A 16,253-nucleotide genomic window follows, 5' to 3' on the forward strand; every position below is an offset into this window, starting at 1 on the left:
GAGAAAGTCACTGGAGGCCTGGTAGTGTGGCTCCAGCCACAGGGCAAAGAAATGGGTCTCCCCTGCTCAAGAGGGCCTTTGATATCAGGAATGGGATATCCCAAGGGGAGCTTGGTTGGGATATTGTGCTCCCTCCACATATAGACTCTGAAGATGACCATGTGTGTGTTTTGTTCCTTTTCTAGAAGGTTCTCATTCAGGCCACTTTTATCTTAGTGGGAAGTGTGATATGAAACTGAATGGCTCAGTCTATGCTTCTGACAAAGGCCTGACAGTCTGTGCTCCTCTGGGTTACTCTCACTCCCCCGAGCCTGGAAACAGGTTGAAGTCTAGATGTTGGTGCCAATGGCAGCAGTGACTTCTGCAAGACAAGCACTTGCCTCGGGAAAACCCTGAAAGCCAGCCTATGGGTTCTGAGTATGTCCTACCAGGCTGTGCAAATATGTCTTAGTTCCTCTGTGTTTCTTTGCTAGGCACTCATGTCATGGAAGGTTCTGGAAGAATGGTGGTAACAGCTGTTGGTGTGAACTCCCAGACAGGCATCATCTTTACATTACTTGGAGCTGGTGGAGAGGAGGAGGAGAAGAAAGACAAGAAAGGTAAGGCGGCAGCCATGACTCCAGTGCCTGGAATGGTGAGACAACTTTCTTCTATGTTACTGTTCTTGCTTCTTCAACTGCCTGCTGACCAATCCTGGCTCCAGGGACATGGACTGGAAGCTACCACCCTCTTCTGATTCTTCTTGAGAATCATTCTGGTATTTTCCATAAAAGCCAGCATGTCAATGACTCCTATATGGGGGCAGCTTTCCTTAGACAGCTATTCTTTGATGGCTTTTGGTACATCTGTCCCTGGGATGAAGTGTGGTCACAGAAATGTGACCTCTAATCTCAACTTTGAAAGATGCTGCTGGGGTCTTCATGCCTACCCTAAAGGTACTCAACTTCCATAGGGAAGATTGGGGTTGGGGAGGGAATCACAAGATCCAAAGTGGAAGTCTCCTGAGCAGATAGGGATAGGTCTCAAAATGACAGCCATGACCAGGGGATGCTGGATAGGGTGGGGCAGGGGAGGCTCTCCAGCAAGTGGTAGCCCTGTCCCTGGGGACAGTAATGGCTAGAAACAGAGGATTTTAGAGACTCCAGCTTCTTTATGGCCCTGGCTTCCTAGCAAAAAGCTACCATACTGCCCCTTCTAGCTATGGCACTCAAAACTGTGGAGTCACAGAACTTCCCTTTACCAGACCCTGCTCCTCTGTGACTCAGGCACACACCATAGCTCTGGTGAGCAATCTATCCCCAGTTCTTTTCCACATTCCTGGGTGACTAGGGAGCAGATATTTCCAGATGCATTCCTGTCCATCTTAGAGGACCTGGAGCCACAGCTATCAGTTCTACACTATTTAGGGATAGACTGGCATGAGGAAGGAGAAGTTAGTAGTTCTGGCTTTAGGCTGCTTCTTGAGGTCGCCTGTCCCTGAGAGCCAAGAGACATGAGCTGACAGGGCTACAATTGCTGATCCCTGGGAAGCTTCTATTATCCTTGTTCCCTGGCAGTCTGGTCCTGTGTCTCCTTGTATGAGCACACCCCTGCTGTTGGCAGCCCAGGCCTTCTGCCAGTTGCCCCAAGTCCCCAGTCTCCACTGAGCTCCCCCCAGTGTTATCCCACAACTTCAATATGTGCTCCAGGAATATACAGATAAATGATAAGTAGGCTCTGGGCCTCAGCTGAGCTTAGCTTGAGTCCTCAGGCTAGATAACCTTGCTTAGTGCTCTCTTGGTTCTGCTTGGTTGACAGGGAGCCCCTTCCACATAAGGCCCTCTGGGAAATCTACTCCCTCCCCTTGAATACAGTGGTCTCTCCCTTGAACTGACATCACCTGTACTTTCCTGGTGTCCCTGGTAGCTCTTTTCCAAGCTCCTGGCCTCCTGCTCTATCCATTAGATATTCTTCACAGCTTTGGCCTAGGTTCCCTCCTTCCTCACTGAACTTGACATTCTTCATTCAAACCCTCCCAGACAGGATGCTTGCACTTCTCCAGCACTGCTAGGTTGTAAGATTTAGGGAATTAGAGTGAGCCAACTTCCTGAAGAAGTACCCTGAAGGACTCTGGGGAACAGCATCTATCTTGTCCAGTGCTCCTCCATCTTCTATTGTCTCACTTACTCCTGTGGTTCTGTTAACCCATTGAGCATTCGCTGAAGCTGCTCCCTATCAACTTGCCACCCTTACCTTCTATTCCTGCCTTTTATCATGACTCCTACACACCCTTTTGTTCCAGAGTCCCTCCCTCCTGACCTGTGCTCTGCTTTATTCCAGGTTACCTCTTCTAGTCATGCTCACTTTGCTTCCCAGCACCCATATTGGGAAGCTCACAACCATTTGTAACTCCAGCTCCAGAGACCCTAAACGTCCTTTCTTGGCCTCCATTGACATGGACACACACATACACAAAAGAGACATGGACACACGTGCGCGCACGCACGCGCGCGCGCGCACACACACACACACCACAAAATAATAGATAGATAGATAGATAGATAGATAGATAGATAGATAGATAGATAGATAGATAGATAGGAAGGAAGGAAGGAAGGAAGGAAGGAAGGAAGGAAGAAAGAAAGAAAGAAAGAAAGAAAGAAAGAAAGAAAGAAAGAAAGAAAGAAAGAAAGAAATCTTCTTCACCTCTAAACTACCCCCAACCCACAGGGGTCCTGAGCAGAAAGGGTACAATATATGTCATACTTATGGCTGGAGGTGTCTCATTCTTTGGACCCTAGACCATGGTCCTATTGCCTAGAAGCTACCTGACACCCTGTCTGTCCTTTGATTGCCCAGTGACATGAGCTACTGGGTGGAAACTGATCCTGTGCTGGCAGATTCCTCCCTAAATGGGGACCAGTGCAGATGTGGCTTGCAGATAAACTTGTCTGTCACCTAAGCTGTACAGCCCTCAGAAAGAGTGGCTAGCACTGTGGGCTGTACCCAACCTGAGGCTTCAGACAGGGCCACCTGGAGTCTAGTCTTCACACCTTCCCCCTAGTGCTGCTAGGTACTCAACATTTAGACCTCCTCTGCACAGTGGCTCTGAACCCACAGTTTGGATGTACCCTAAAACAGACAGAGCCCTTATCCCTTTGAAGGACACACATCTCCTAATAGTGGCCTCAGAGAAGAGTAGAGGAGTTGGTTGGTCCAGAGCTTGGGAGTTACCTCCTGTTGGGTCTGAAAGGTCAAGCATCTAAGGAGAGGACATCCCTTAAGGTAGAAGGCCTTCTAGAAACTGTCCACAGTTACTTCACCTGACCCAGAGCCCATCCAGAACTGGCTTTAGAGAGTCACTGTGGAGCTGAAGTCAAGGCCCAGTGGGAAACACTGGGTAGAAGCTTGGCCCAGGAAGCCCAGAGGGTATGCAGTAAATATGTGTTGGGAGGTACTGATTTCTTGCTCTTGGAAAGTATAGGACATCAAGAAGGCCCCTCCATAGGCAAGTTCATGGCTATCAGCTATCAGGCCTCTCCTTTCCCTCCTCTACCTCATATAGCTACAAACTGCTGTATGTGCCCAAGCTCTTCCTACTTTCCTGTGCTTCTGTGTATGTCATGACCACATGGGTGTTCTCAAGTCTCTCCGTGTCTGTCATTCCTCTTCCATTGTAGGCAAGCAGCAGGATGGGGCGATGGACAGTAGCCAAACCAGAGGTAATGTATGTGCATGACTCAGGGTAGCTGAGAAGCTTGTGGGGAGGAGGGGGAAGGGGGAACTGGGAGGGACCACTTGATGCCAGGGAAGAAGCAGCACCTAAAGACAGGTGAGTAGGCCTCAAAGTCCTATCCTGGCTTGGCAGTGAAGGGGACACCCTTGGAGGATGCTCCAGTTTCCACCAGACACTGTTTTCATGAACCCTAGATGAGCCACCTGGAAAACAGCTGGTCAGTGCCAAGGCCATCAGCATGGCTTGAACTTGTCCATGTATGAAAATTAACCATGGACACCCTGAGACCACTTTGGACAGATAAGGAAATTGAGGCATAGAGAGGGTAACTTGTCAAAATTCCTAGGTGCCAGTCCTGTGAGTTTTCCAGGTAAGAGAAGTCGGCTAGAACCTGGAAGATAACTGAGATTGGTAAGGCTTTGGGGACAGGAGGCATCCTGTTGGCTAGAGCCCTTGCTTGGTGGGATAACAGTAGGTAGGGACTCAAAGCTAGAGTGACCCAGCTAGACAGGGTCTGGCATGTCCTAAGGCTGCTAGGAGGAAGGAGCTATTTACTGTAAGTGGCTTTGGGCTGCCAGGTGAGGTGAAGGGATGCAGAATAAAAGAAAAAAACAAACTGGGGAACCCCCACAACTGCTAGGTCAGGCCACCCCTTACTTAGGAAGAGTAGAGGAAGCAGGTGGAGTGGACATAGTTACTTTTGGCAGTGTAGCCAAAGCCCCAAACCCAAAGAATGTGTAAAGCTTCGCAAAGGAGGAGATAAGGCACCTATATCACCACAACAAAGGCAGCAAGAATGAAAACTGAGGGGCCTAAAAAGAAGGAGTGAGAGGAGCCACCTGATCCAAGAAGGAGGTAGGGAAATGGTAGGAGGGACAAAACAGGCTTTCCCACAGATTCCATGGGAGGAGGCAAGCTGAGCAGTGGTGTCTGAGCTAAGAGGAGCATACACTAAGGCCCTTTAGTGTCCTTGAGGGGAAAGTATAGGTAGCTTGGATATCTGTGGGCAAATGAGTCAGATTTTGGTTCCAGAACATTCCTTGGACCAACCACAGGACTTCTCTCAGGTACTGAGATTTGGGACACTATTGGACTGGCCAACTTGTCTGTGCACAAGTTCCTTGTACTAGTGTCTGTCCACCCTTCCCATAAAAGAACCATCTTTCTGTCCCACCTAGGACAATACTTCAACTGCCTGCCTACCTCAGGAGGGCCTGGGCTTAGGATGCAACATAAGCCTACAGATTACCTTTGCAAAACTTGAAATTAAAAGTGATCCATTGAATCTCATATGATGAGACATGTCTTTCCTTGTGATAGTCCTCTGTAGCCCCTTTACCCTTGCTAGGCCCTAACTTCAGCCAAGGGTTTCCTCTATGTACAGCTAAGAAGCAGGACGGGGCTGTTGCCATGGAAATGCAGCCCCTGAAGAGTGCTGAGGGTGGGGAAATGGAGGAGCGAGAAAAGAAGAAAACCAACGTACCCAAGAAGGAGAAGTCAGTTCTACAAGGGAAGCTCACAAAACTGGCTGTGCAGATTGGGAAAGCAGGTATGTTCAGCCAGACACAGAATGCCAGAAGCCTGGAGGACAACAGGCTCCTGGAAGTAGTATCATCAGTTCCAGATGCTGTGAATTCAAAGGACAGAATATTGTCCTGGCCCTAGGCAAGTTTGTATACAGAGAAATGGATAGTATACCAGAAGAATGTGGCATATACTGTAGGGCCAGAGGTGCAGACCAGAGCCAACCATGACTACCAAATCCTGGTTTAGCACCCTCCACCCCAAAAAGGCCTAAGCCACACATTCATGTATTACTTATCAGACTCCCTGATTCAAGGTTTCTGACTACATCATAGTCAAGAGGCAGCCAACTTTACTGAAAGCCTGCTGGCCAGAGCCCAAAAATATGAGGGTGGCTAGTTCCTCATAGATGTGCCTAGCATACCCTTGGCTTTCTGCTCTTTACACTACACTGTCCCGGGGAACTGGAGCAAAGGCTACCCTAGGACCTCTCACTCCATGGAGTCATCCTTCAAGCTATTTATCCTAAAATATGACTCAAATACATCAACCCTTTGCAAAGGCCCTGGCCAGGCTCAGGCCAGCCATGGCTACATTGTCCTCAATTTTTCTTCCTTCCTTTTCTCCTCTACCTCTTGTGGCCCCTCTCCATCATGGCCGGACAGGGTTGGTGATGTCTGCCATCACTGTCATCATCCTGGTCCTCTACTTTGTGATTGAGACCTTCGTCGTGGATGGCCGGGTGTGGCTGGCAGAGTGCACACCTGTCTATGTGCAGTACTTTGTGAAGTTCTTCATTATTGGAGTCACTGTGTTGGTTGTGGCTGTCCCTGAGGGCCTGCCTCTTGCTGTCACTATCTCCTTGGCTTACTCTGTCAAGGTAATAATGCTGCCACTTATAATTAATTCCATCACATAGACTACAAAACTAGAGTGGGATATTATCAAAGCACCTTAGGTGTAGTGGGGACTAAGGAAGGCTGGGGAAGCTAAGGAAGGAGGGAAGGGTACTGACTGAAATGGACTTTGCTAATACATCCTAACAGAGGGTCCCACTGTGACCACCCATCCCTTAGACACAGTGAAGGGAACTAGAAAACAAACTGATGTTGAGAGAGACCTGGGCTTGGCATCTGTGGAATACTAACAGGAAGAGTTGGAAAAGCCAAGAAAAGAGTGGAGGGGGGGATAGTGCTGCTTGCAGAGGCAGAGGCAGAGAGGCAGGGGCCTCAGAAAAGGTTCTGGGACACTGGGAGGAAGTGGGAGAGTAAAGAAGAACCAGAGGAGTGTGGAGGAACACAGAGGTAGCAGGCAATTGGAGAGGGAGCTCTGGCAGATAGTTTCCAAGTCAGCCATGCAGAGAGTAGCTTCTTGGAAGCTCACTGTTCCCCATGTGATAGCAGCCCTTGTGTCTTACATACCTACTCTCTCAGTTTGATTACCACCCAAACCAGAGATGACCAAGGCCACCAAATAGATTGTTAGTGTCACTCACATTGCCTTTATCCCTATGAGTAAACAACTAAGCATCTCCCACTCTATCTTTGCCCTTTACAGAAAATGATGAAAGACAACAACCTGGTACGCCACCTGGATGCCTGTGAGACCATGGGCAATGCCACAGCCATCTGTTCTGACAAGACAGGCACACTCACCACCAACCGCATGACCGTGGTCCAGTCCTACCTAGGAGATACCCACTACAAAGAGATTCCAGCTCCCAGCGCCTTGACCCCCAAGATCCTTGACCTTCTGGTCCATGCCATCTCCATCAACAGTGCCTACACCACCAAAATACTAGTGAGCAGGGCTAGGAGGGCAGATGAGAGAAGGGGGCAGGGCTGGTGGTATGGCATGAACTGCCCTGAGGGGCTTACTAGGCTCACTTATAAACCTGGGGGTGCTGAGAAAATAGCTGAGTGGTATTAGTAAAGAATATGCCTAGTGAACATGAGGTTTGACCAAAAATGGTTTGCCCCATCATACTATAAAAAGAAACACAGAGCAGGGGAGAAAAATGTAGATGGACGTTTTTGTTAGGACCATCAGCCTCCTAATATTGGCACAGAGACCTGTATTAATTATGAAAGCTCAGCTGATAGCTTAGTCTGTTTCTAACTACCTCTTACAACTTAAATTAACCCATCCCTATTAATTTACTTTCTGCCTTGTGGCTTTATTACTTCATCTCTGTAGTGCCCATCCTGCTTGCTCTGCATCCCTGGCATCTCTGCCTTCTTCTTCCCAGCATCCTCTCTGCCTGGAAATCCTGCCTAGCTATTGACCATTCAACTTTTTATTAAACCAATCAGAGTGACACATCTTCACAGTATACAAAAAGATTATTCCACAACAGAAAAGTAAAAACCAAGTTTGAGGAGATAGCTCAGTCAGTAAAGTGCTTGCCTTACAAGCATGAAGACTTGAGTTCACTCACCAGAACCCATGTAAAAAATATATACAGCAATCTGCTTATACTTCCAGCACTGGGGAGGCAGAGACAGGCAGAAATCAGGGGCTCCAGGCCAGTGACAGACCTCATTTCAACAAAACAAGAAATACCAAGAACTTTCAAGAGGAACCTTTAGGGTGCTGGTTGCCTTTCTTCCTGTCCCTGGCTTGACAGAGTACTCATGCTTCTGGGTGGGGTAGGTGGGTTCTAGAAGTCCTTTCCAAGCATGGTAAATGGAAAAGCTACCTTTATAGGGGCACGTTGCAGCCAGGCTGTGTAGTCAACATGGGTGGCTTCACTCTACTCCATGCCGCTGCCCCCTAGCTCTATGATGGCCAAAGCTGAATGGGAACCTTAGCCTTGGGGATGGAACAGAGGGTACTCTGGGCCTTGATGCCAAGCTGACTGTCCTTGCCTACAGCCTCCAGAGAAGGAAGGCGCTCTCCCACGCCAAGTGGGCAACAAAACAGAGTGTGCTCTGTTGGGCTTTGTCCTGGACCTGAAACGAGACTTCCAACCTGTACGGGAGCAGATTCCAGAAGATAAGCTTTACAAAGTGTATACCTTCAATTCAGTCCGCAAGTCCATGAGCACAGTTATCCACATGCCTGATGGTAGCTTCCGCCTCTTCAGCAAGGGAGCCTCAGAGATCCTGCTCAAAAAGTGAGTGGGTAACAGGAAGGAGCCAGGGGCCGGGTGGCTGAAGGCTAGCTAAAGGGTATAAAATTTCTTGTTTTATTTTTGTGGTAAAGTAGACCTAACATAAAATTGACCATGTTAGCCACTTTAAAGTATTCAGTTCAGTAGCATAAAGTATATTCCTAATGTTTGCATCCATCACCACTATAGAACTCTAAAAGATTTCTATCACCCCCGGAAGAAACCCTAGTTCATATTAAGGAGATTTTCCTGCCCCATATCTTCCTCTGGCAACTTCTGGCCTGCCCTTGTGGTTTCACCTATTCTATTCCAGAGATTTCATAAAAATTGAATTCTGTACTTCGTATATTTTTGTGTCTAGCTTTCATCATAGTTCATAATGTCCTCAAAGTTCCTTTGTCTATCAGAACTTCACTGACATTTGAAGGCTGAACAACCTTCCATTGTATGGATAACACCACATTTGGTTCAGCCATTCATCTATTCTCAGATACCCAGATTGTGTATACATTCGGACTCTTGTCAATGGTGCTATGGTCATTCAAGCACAGGTATGAGTTTGAGTACACATTCTCAACCCTTTGGGGCAACACTGTGTCAGTCAGCTTTCTGTTATTAGAATACTTGAGCTGAGCACAGTGATACACTCCTCTTGTCCTAGCTGCCTCAAATGATGAGACAGAAGGATGTCTTAAATATAGGAGTTTGAGACCAACCTGAGCAACATAGGGAGGCCCTGTCTTCCCACCACCACCAAAAAAGGAGAAAAGCCAACTCATAAAAGATTTATTTAGACTTATAATTTTAAAGTTTTCAGTCTATAGTCATTTGCCCCCACTGCCTATGGACCTGTGACAGGATGGAACACCATGGCAAGGAGTATGTGGTGAAGCAAAAGGCTAGGATAAGAACAAGGAAGAGGAAGAGACCACGGTACCACAAATCTCTTCAAGAGCATGCCACCAATGGCCTAAAATTTCCTTAAAATGCCCCCATCTTAAAGGTTGCACCACCTCCCAACAGTGTGAAAGTGAAGAGCAAACATTTATACTAGGTGTTTTGGAAGACATTATAGATTCATTTTAGCATTCCATCCCTGCCCTCCAAAGGCTCATGTCCATCTCACAATGCAAACTTCACTCAGTCCACTCCCATGATTCCTCAATGTTTTTTTTAACTGTTCCAAAAGTCCAAGTTCAAAGTCTCACTCACACTTAGTATTAGTATTGAGTCCCTATAAAATTCAAACAACAAATTATTTTAACATACAATGGCACAGAGTAGATATTCCCATTCCAAAAGGCATGAATGGAAGCACAGTGAGTGCAGATTGAACCAAAACAGAAAACCAGCATAGCATTAAATCATGTAGCTCCATCTCCAATGGTATCTGAGCCATGTGGTGATGTGATGTAGGCTACCAAGCGCTTACACAGCCCTACCTCTCTGGTCTTGCCTCACTCTCTTGAACTGGCTTCCTGCAGCTTTCTTCAGCAGGAGTTACATAGTCTGACCATATCTAACTTCCTGCAGTCCCTACTGTAGTTTTACCTTCACTCTCACAGCTATGTGCACTACCTAGAGGGATCCTGACACGACCACACATCTATCTGTGGCTACCCAGGCTTTCCTTTAAAATCTAGGTGGAAACATCCACAACTCTGCAACTCTTCCATTCGAACATATGCAAAAACACCGCATGGAGGATGTCAAGGCCTTCCACTAGCTTGAGCTACATCTGGGCCCACTTGAACACAGCTGCAGTGGCTTCTGAGTTCCTTCCTGGATGAATGAGTAGGACAATCCCAGGGAAACAATTCACAGTTCATTAGACATATTAGGACAAGCAGGGCTTCCTGGAACTGTCCTCTCAAAAGACTCTGCCCTAGAAAGTCTTTAAAAGCAACTTGTATTTATATACTCCTGAACTGTGATGACTGGGGCCTTGCTAATTTCTGAGATTCTCTCCAGACATCGTTCTTACAGTATCAGTGCAATACTTGACCTTTTAAAATGGCACTATCACTTCAGCAACATCCCCCTTGGCTGGAACTTTATAACACATCCTCTCTGGCCAAAACTGCATGTCATCTTGAAAACAATTTTAAAATTACATTTGTTTGTTTGTCGTTTGTTTGTTTGTTGAGAGAGAGAGAGAGAGAGAGAGAGAGAGAAAACAGAATGTATGTGTGAACATGTGTGTAGACCAGAAGACAAATGTGGGAGTTGTTTCTTTCTTTCCACAATGTGGTTCCTGGGGATCAAAGTTAGGTCATCATGCTTGAAGGCAAATGCCTTTACCCCTTGAACCATCTCACCAGCCCTCTCCTCTTTCTTGCTCTGATGACATTAAATTCAGCTAAAAAAGAGCTAATAATACCTATACCACAAACTGAATGCTGGGATGCTTGAATTTCCTCTGCCAGATTAGTCTACCACCTTACATTTAACCTCACACTGAGTGTGAGGACGTAGGCAAAAGTGTAAAGAAGATCTTTTCCAGAGCGTAATACAAATGGTCTCTAGTCCAACTCTCAATATTATTTGTGTTATCATCTGAAAGCTTACAAGCACAGGCCTTACTGTTTGTATCCCTGTCAGCATTCTAGTTCTCTGAGTTCCCACCAGAATTACCTGTTAAGCTCTGCTTACAACATTCTAGGCTTTCTTTATTGTTATTGTTGCCATTCTACTGGGTGGAAAGCAGGGTCTCCTGAGTAGAAAATAGGATCTTCTAGTAATTTCAATTTACATTTCTTAAATACTAGTAAGGATGAGAAGATATTAGAATATTTCTATGTTGCTGACAGCAATATAAAATGGTATTGCCATGGCTGGAGAGGTGGCTCAGTTGTTAAAGTGCCTACCACACCAAGCAAAAGAGACCAGCATTCCAGCCAGGTGGTGGTGGCACACACCTTTAATCCCAGCACTTAGGAGGCAGAGACAGGCAGATCTCTGAGTTCGAAGTCACCCTGCTCTACAGAGAGAGTGCCAGGACAGCCAGGGATACACAGAGAAACCCTGTCTCAAAACAAAAAACAAAAACAAGAAGACCAGTATTCATGTGAAAGTTGGTTATGTAACTTGGAACATGGACAGCAGGGATGGGGCAGCAGTGGAGGGGAGAGACACACAGATAGCTGGATTTCATTGGCCAGCCATTCTAGCCAAGTGGATAAGCCCCAGGTTCAGTGAAAAACCCTGTCCAAAGAAGTAAGGTGGAGAGTAATTGAGGAAGACATGCAAGGTGAGCTTTGGCTTACATATGCACACACCCACACAAACACATACATATACCTACACACACAACACACACACATGAATGGTATCATTTTGGAAAATAGTTTTATATTTTATATATTTTATGGTTTCTCAGAAAGTTGAATGTGGCACTGCCATGTGACCCAACTGTTTTATTCCTTGGCATATGTGTGATAATTCACTTTGATTGTCATCTTTACTGTACTGAAGGATGTTTAGAAAACTGGTACCAAGAACTAGGACCCTTGCTGTCACCATGCCTGGTCATGTGGAAGAAAACTTAGGATTGACTCATGGTAGGAGTTCAGAAACATTTGGAAGAGCACACTAAAGAGTTGGGCTATCTTTTATTGTGATTTTTAAAAATCCTTGCTATATACTGACTACTAAATCCTCATCAAACATATAATTTTCTCTTTTCACTCTCCTGATAGTGTCTGTAGATGCACAAATATTTTCAAATCATGATGAAATCAAATTTGTCTGTTTTTGCTGTTGATGTTTATGTGGGTTGCTTTTGGTTCACTTGGTTATCTTTGGTTTTTATTACATTTATTTAATTTTAAATTATTGTTGATTTATGTGTATGGATGTTTTGCCTGCATGTATGTTTATGTACCATGTATGTGCTGTGCCCATAGAGGCCAGAATGGGGCATTGGATCCCCTGGAAGTGGGCTTACAATAGTTATGAGCTGCCATGTGAGTGCTGGAAATTGATCCAGGATCCTCTGGAAGAACAGCTACTGCTCTGAACAACTGAGCCATCTTTCCAGCCCTCCTCCCTTTTTTTAATGTATGTGAGGTTTTTGTCTGTATGTATGACTGTGCACCACATTCATGAAATGCTCATGGAAACCAGAGGGGGCATCAGACCCCCCTGGAACTGAAGTTACAGGCAGTTATGTGGATGCTGGGAATCAAACCCTTGTCCTCTGGAAGAGTAGCCAGTGCTCTTAACTGCTGAGCTGTCTTTCTAGCTCCTACTTAATTGTTCGTGTGAATTCATGTGTGTGTCACACACGTGCATATGTACACAAGTGGAAGTCACAGGACAACATATTCTTTCCCTCTACCACATAGGTCCTCAAAATTGAACTCAGGTCATCAGGCAGGCAGGCATCAGGCACCTTGACACTCTGAGCCATCTCACAAGCCCCAATTTGGTTTGTTTTTGAGATGGACTCTCCACTGTGTAGCCCAGGCTAGCTTGGAACTTGCAGTTCTCCTGTCTTAGCTTCTCAAGTTCAGGGACAATAGGCATGTGCCACTATATCTGAAGTGGGGTTTCTTTCGGAGGTGATGAAAATATTCTAAATCTGACTGTGGTGATGGTTGTGTGTATCTGAAGATACACTAAAAATTGTTGAATTATACATGTTAAACGGGTGAATTGTATAGTTTGTGACTTGTATTTCAGTGAAGCTGTATAAAACCCGAAGGAGGGAAGGAGCATGAGCCTCATCCCTGAGCATCTCTGCTACTCCTACCTCTTCTCATCCTGCATACTTCCCCTTGGTCTTGGCCTTTCTCTTTTCCTGAATCACTCTGCCTCACCCACATGGCTTTTGTCATTTACCCTCAAGGGCCTTGGAAACAAAATCTCCAACAGTACACCAGGGTTCTCTGCCCCCTCCCCCGACTCAGCCTGCCCCATGCTCTCAGCAGGCCTGACCACCAAATACATCTCTACTTGGTTGCCTTACTCGGAATACTCTCCCCAAACAGCCCAGTCACAGCCTATGCAGCCCATGGTGAAGGCCACCTCTCCTCTGAAGCAGTCCCTACTGGGGTAAGATGAAATGCTGCATTTGGAGGCCCTGGCTCTTTCTGTGCCACTCCTTTGATGGGTACTATGAGGTTGTAGCTGAGGCTGACCACCAGCCACTCTGCTCTTTGCTGACAATGGGGCATAAGGAAGTTACTACTCTGTCTTTCTAGCTCAGCTTCCTCATATAATATGGAGATCTTACAAATATGAATCTCCTGGGAGTACTGAGAATCACATCGAGTGAATCCATGACCTTAGAAAGATGTCAGCCCATGGTGGCTTTTGTTAGTTTCTCTCTGTCAACCCCCAACCTTGACAGCCAGCTTTACCAGTCTCCCTGTGGCACCTGACAGATGGGGCCCCATTCAGTTCAACCACAACTTTTCTGTAGCTGGCCTCCCTAGGCCTGTCCCTTTTGAAGCTCCCAGACTGTCAGAGCTAGGGCTGAGACTGCTGCTGCCATGTGTTGTTCCTGCTCCATTGTTCCAGAGGACTGTCCATTAAATTTGGAGTTCACCTACATTCCACACCCTTGTCCTATAAAGTATGCAGGAAAGGTACAATAAACCTCAGGTTTCCACCTCTCACCTGGGTCTCTTAGCCAACCAGTGTGTGAGTATTCACAGGTTGCTGTAACAAATGGCCCTAACCCTGATGGCTTAAGATAACAGGAGTCTTAGGCTGATGAGATAACTGAATTGGTAAAGTTTCTTGCCTCAAAAAATACAAGGCCTGAGTCTGACCCCCAGAAGTCATGTGAAAAGCTGGGTGTGGTAATACCCACTTGTAATTCCAACCCTGGGGAGGCAGACCAGAGATAGGCTAATCCTTGGGGCTCTCTGGCCAGCTAGCCTACCCTGCTTGGCAAGCTCTAGGCCAGTAAGAGACCCTGTCTCTAAAACAAACTAAATAACAATAAGGTGGACAGTGACTGAGGAACACCCTACTTATGACTTTTGGCTTACACACACACACACACACACACACACACACACACACACACACCAACATAAATATATTGCCTCACATTTCTGGTGGCCAGAAATACAAAGTTGAGATGTGGGCCAAGCTGTACTCTCTCTGAGAATGGGAAGGGAGGACCTTTGCTTGTCTCTCCCAAATTCTGATACTAGAAGGCAGCTGCATCACTCCAATTTCTTACCTGTGGTCACATGACCTTCTCCCCTGACTCTGCACATCTGTATCCTCTGTTCTTTATAAATGTCATTGGTTAAGGTGCCATCATAATCCAGTGTGACTGGCACTGTTTCCTCTTGTTCATTCCCTGTCCCCACCTCACTCTACCACCCCTCCCCTGCCAGGTGTACCAACATCTTAAACAGCAATGGTGAACTCCGAGGATTCCGTCCTCGAGACCGGGATGACATGGTGAAGAAGATCATTGAGCCTATGGCTTGTGATGGCCTCCGCACCATCTGTATTGCCTACAAGGACTTCCCTGCAAACCAGGAGCCCGACTGGGACAATGAGAATGATGTGGTGGGTGATCTTACCTGCATAGCTGTCGTGGGCATCGAGGATCCTGTACGACCTGAGGTAGCTGCCCCTTTTCTAGAAGCTGCTCTAGTAACTATTCCCCATGTTCAAGGTTGTCCAATAGGTGTCAAGGTGGCTTTTTCCACACTGGACTTCCACACTATAGGCTTGGGACACAAGCACACATGGTGAGAGCCACTTTCTCATCACTTTCCAAGATGTCACACCTCTTCCTGCCCTATTTATAGATAGAGCAGCCTGGAAAACAGTGACTTGGGATCACTCAAGGTCATGGGACCTTCCTCAGTGCTTTTGATCCCCTTGCCAAGCCCTCTTGTTCTTGACCTATGGGAGTTCTGTGGGCCTGCCTGGCCCCTGGGCAAGGCTCACATTCCATTTCTACCAGGTGCAAAAGGAGATTCTGGGTGTCTGCAGGACCAGTGGACTGAAGGAGGAGATGAGGGAAACTGAGGAGCTAAAAACAGCTGGATTGGAAGAGCTATTGGTTTGGAGATATGATGGGCAGTTGTCAGTCAAGAGCTTGATTGTGTCTGAATGAGATTCAGGGCACACACATGGAGATGTCAAGTAGGCATATAGGTGTGGGAATGGAGAGCTTAGAGCATAAGTTCTGACTGGAAAGAAATCCCAGAAGCATCTTCCTATTCATGATGATATCACTGAGGGTAGCTTCCAGTGATAGAGGCCAGATTTGGGGGGTAGGATGGATCTCAAGGGTCATATGGGTGAAGCAAGCACAGAATGAAAAAGGACAAGTCTGCCTATTGATGGTTTTGACATTGGGAGGTCACTGAAGCCTTTGACCTGAACACATTTCATGTGATGGTTGTATTTGTTGGTCTTTATGGATATGTTATTCTTGTGAATGGATACCCAAGAGTGTAAAAGGGCTCTCTATTTTCCTAGCCCTTTCTGTTGGTATACACTTCATGTTAGACTACCTTGATCCTGCCCATTAGCCTAAAAGCATATATCTGTGGGAACTGCTCTGGAGCTTTGGGTATGACAGGGAAGAAGAAGTTTTGCATACAGGGTCACAAAACAAAGGCACTCTGTTCCAAAGTGAATACTCCCCATGTCTAAAGAATGGCCATGGGTCACTGTCAATTGTATATCCCTGTACTCAGTTGGAGATGGAATAAGAAATGTAATGAGCACAACAGGCCTAGGGTGGGCTGGCAGCAGAGTGAGCCCAGGGCCAGCTGTACAGTGATATTTTTGAAAGTTTACACCTCAGGAAATGTGAAACACAGACAAGTGTTAAGATGTATACATGTGTTAAGAAAGATATAACCATGACTCAACCTCAAAGGGTACCATGGGGTGGGGGGGTTCAGGGTAGAAGCTCAG

At 46.4% G+C, this 16,253-nt stretch overlaps 1 protein-coding gene across 8 annotated transcripts in view; it reads left to right on the forward strand.

The window, feature by feature from the left end:
- Nucleotides 1–16,253, forward strand: part of Atp2b3 (ATPase plasma membrane Ca2+ transporting 3) — a 72,907-nt gene that overhangs the window by 28,179 nt on the left and 28,475 nt on the right. For 6 of the 8 annotated variants that reach the window (XM_036173997.1, XM_036174004.1, XM_036173996.1 and 3 more), the window contains 7 exons: nt 474–599; nt 3,660–3,701; nt 5,100–5,264; nt 5,905–6,119; nt 6,797–7,039; nt 8,113–8,354; nt 14,708–14,942. In XM_036173997.1, coding sequence (XP_036029890.1) covers nt 474–599; nt 3,660–3,701; nt 5,100–5,264; nt 5,905–6,119; nt 6,797–7,039; nt 8,113–8,354; nt 14,708–14,942 — 1,268 coding nt within the window. The remainder of the gene's footprint in view (nt 1–473; nt 600–3,659; nt 3,702–5,099; nt 5,265–5,904; nt 6,120–6,796; nt 7,040–8,112; nt 8,355–14,707; nt 14,943–16,253) is intronic. The other 2 variants (XM_036173998.1, XM_036174001.1) reach the window with 1 other exon arrangement.

Source organism: Onychomys torridus, chromosome X (assembly GCF_903995425.1).
Source record: "Onychomys torridus chromosome X, mOncTor1.1, whole genome shotgun sequence".
Lineage (NCBI taxonomy): Eukaryota > Metazoa > Chordata > Mammalia > Rodentia > Cricetidae > Onychomys > Onychomys torridus.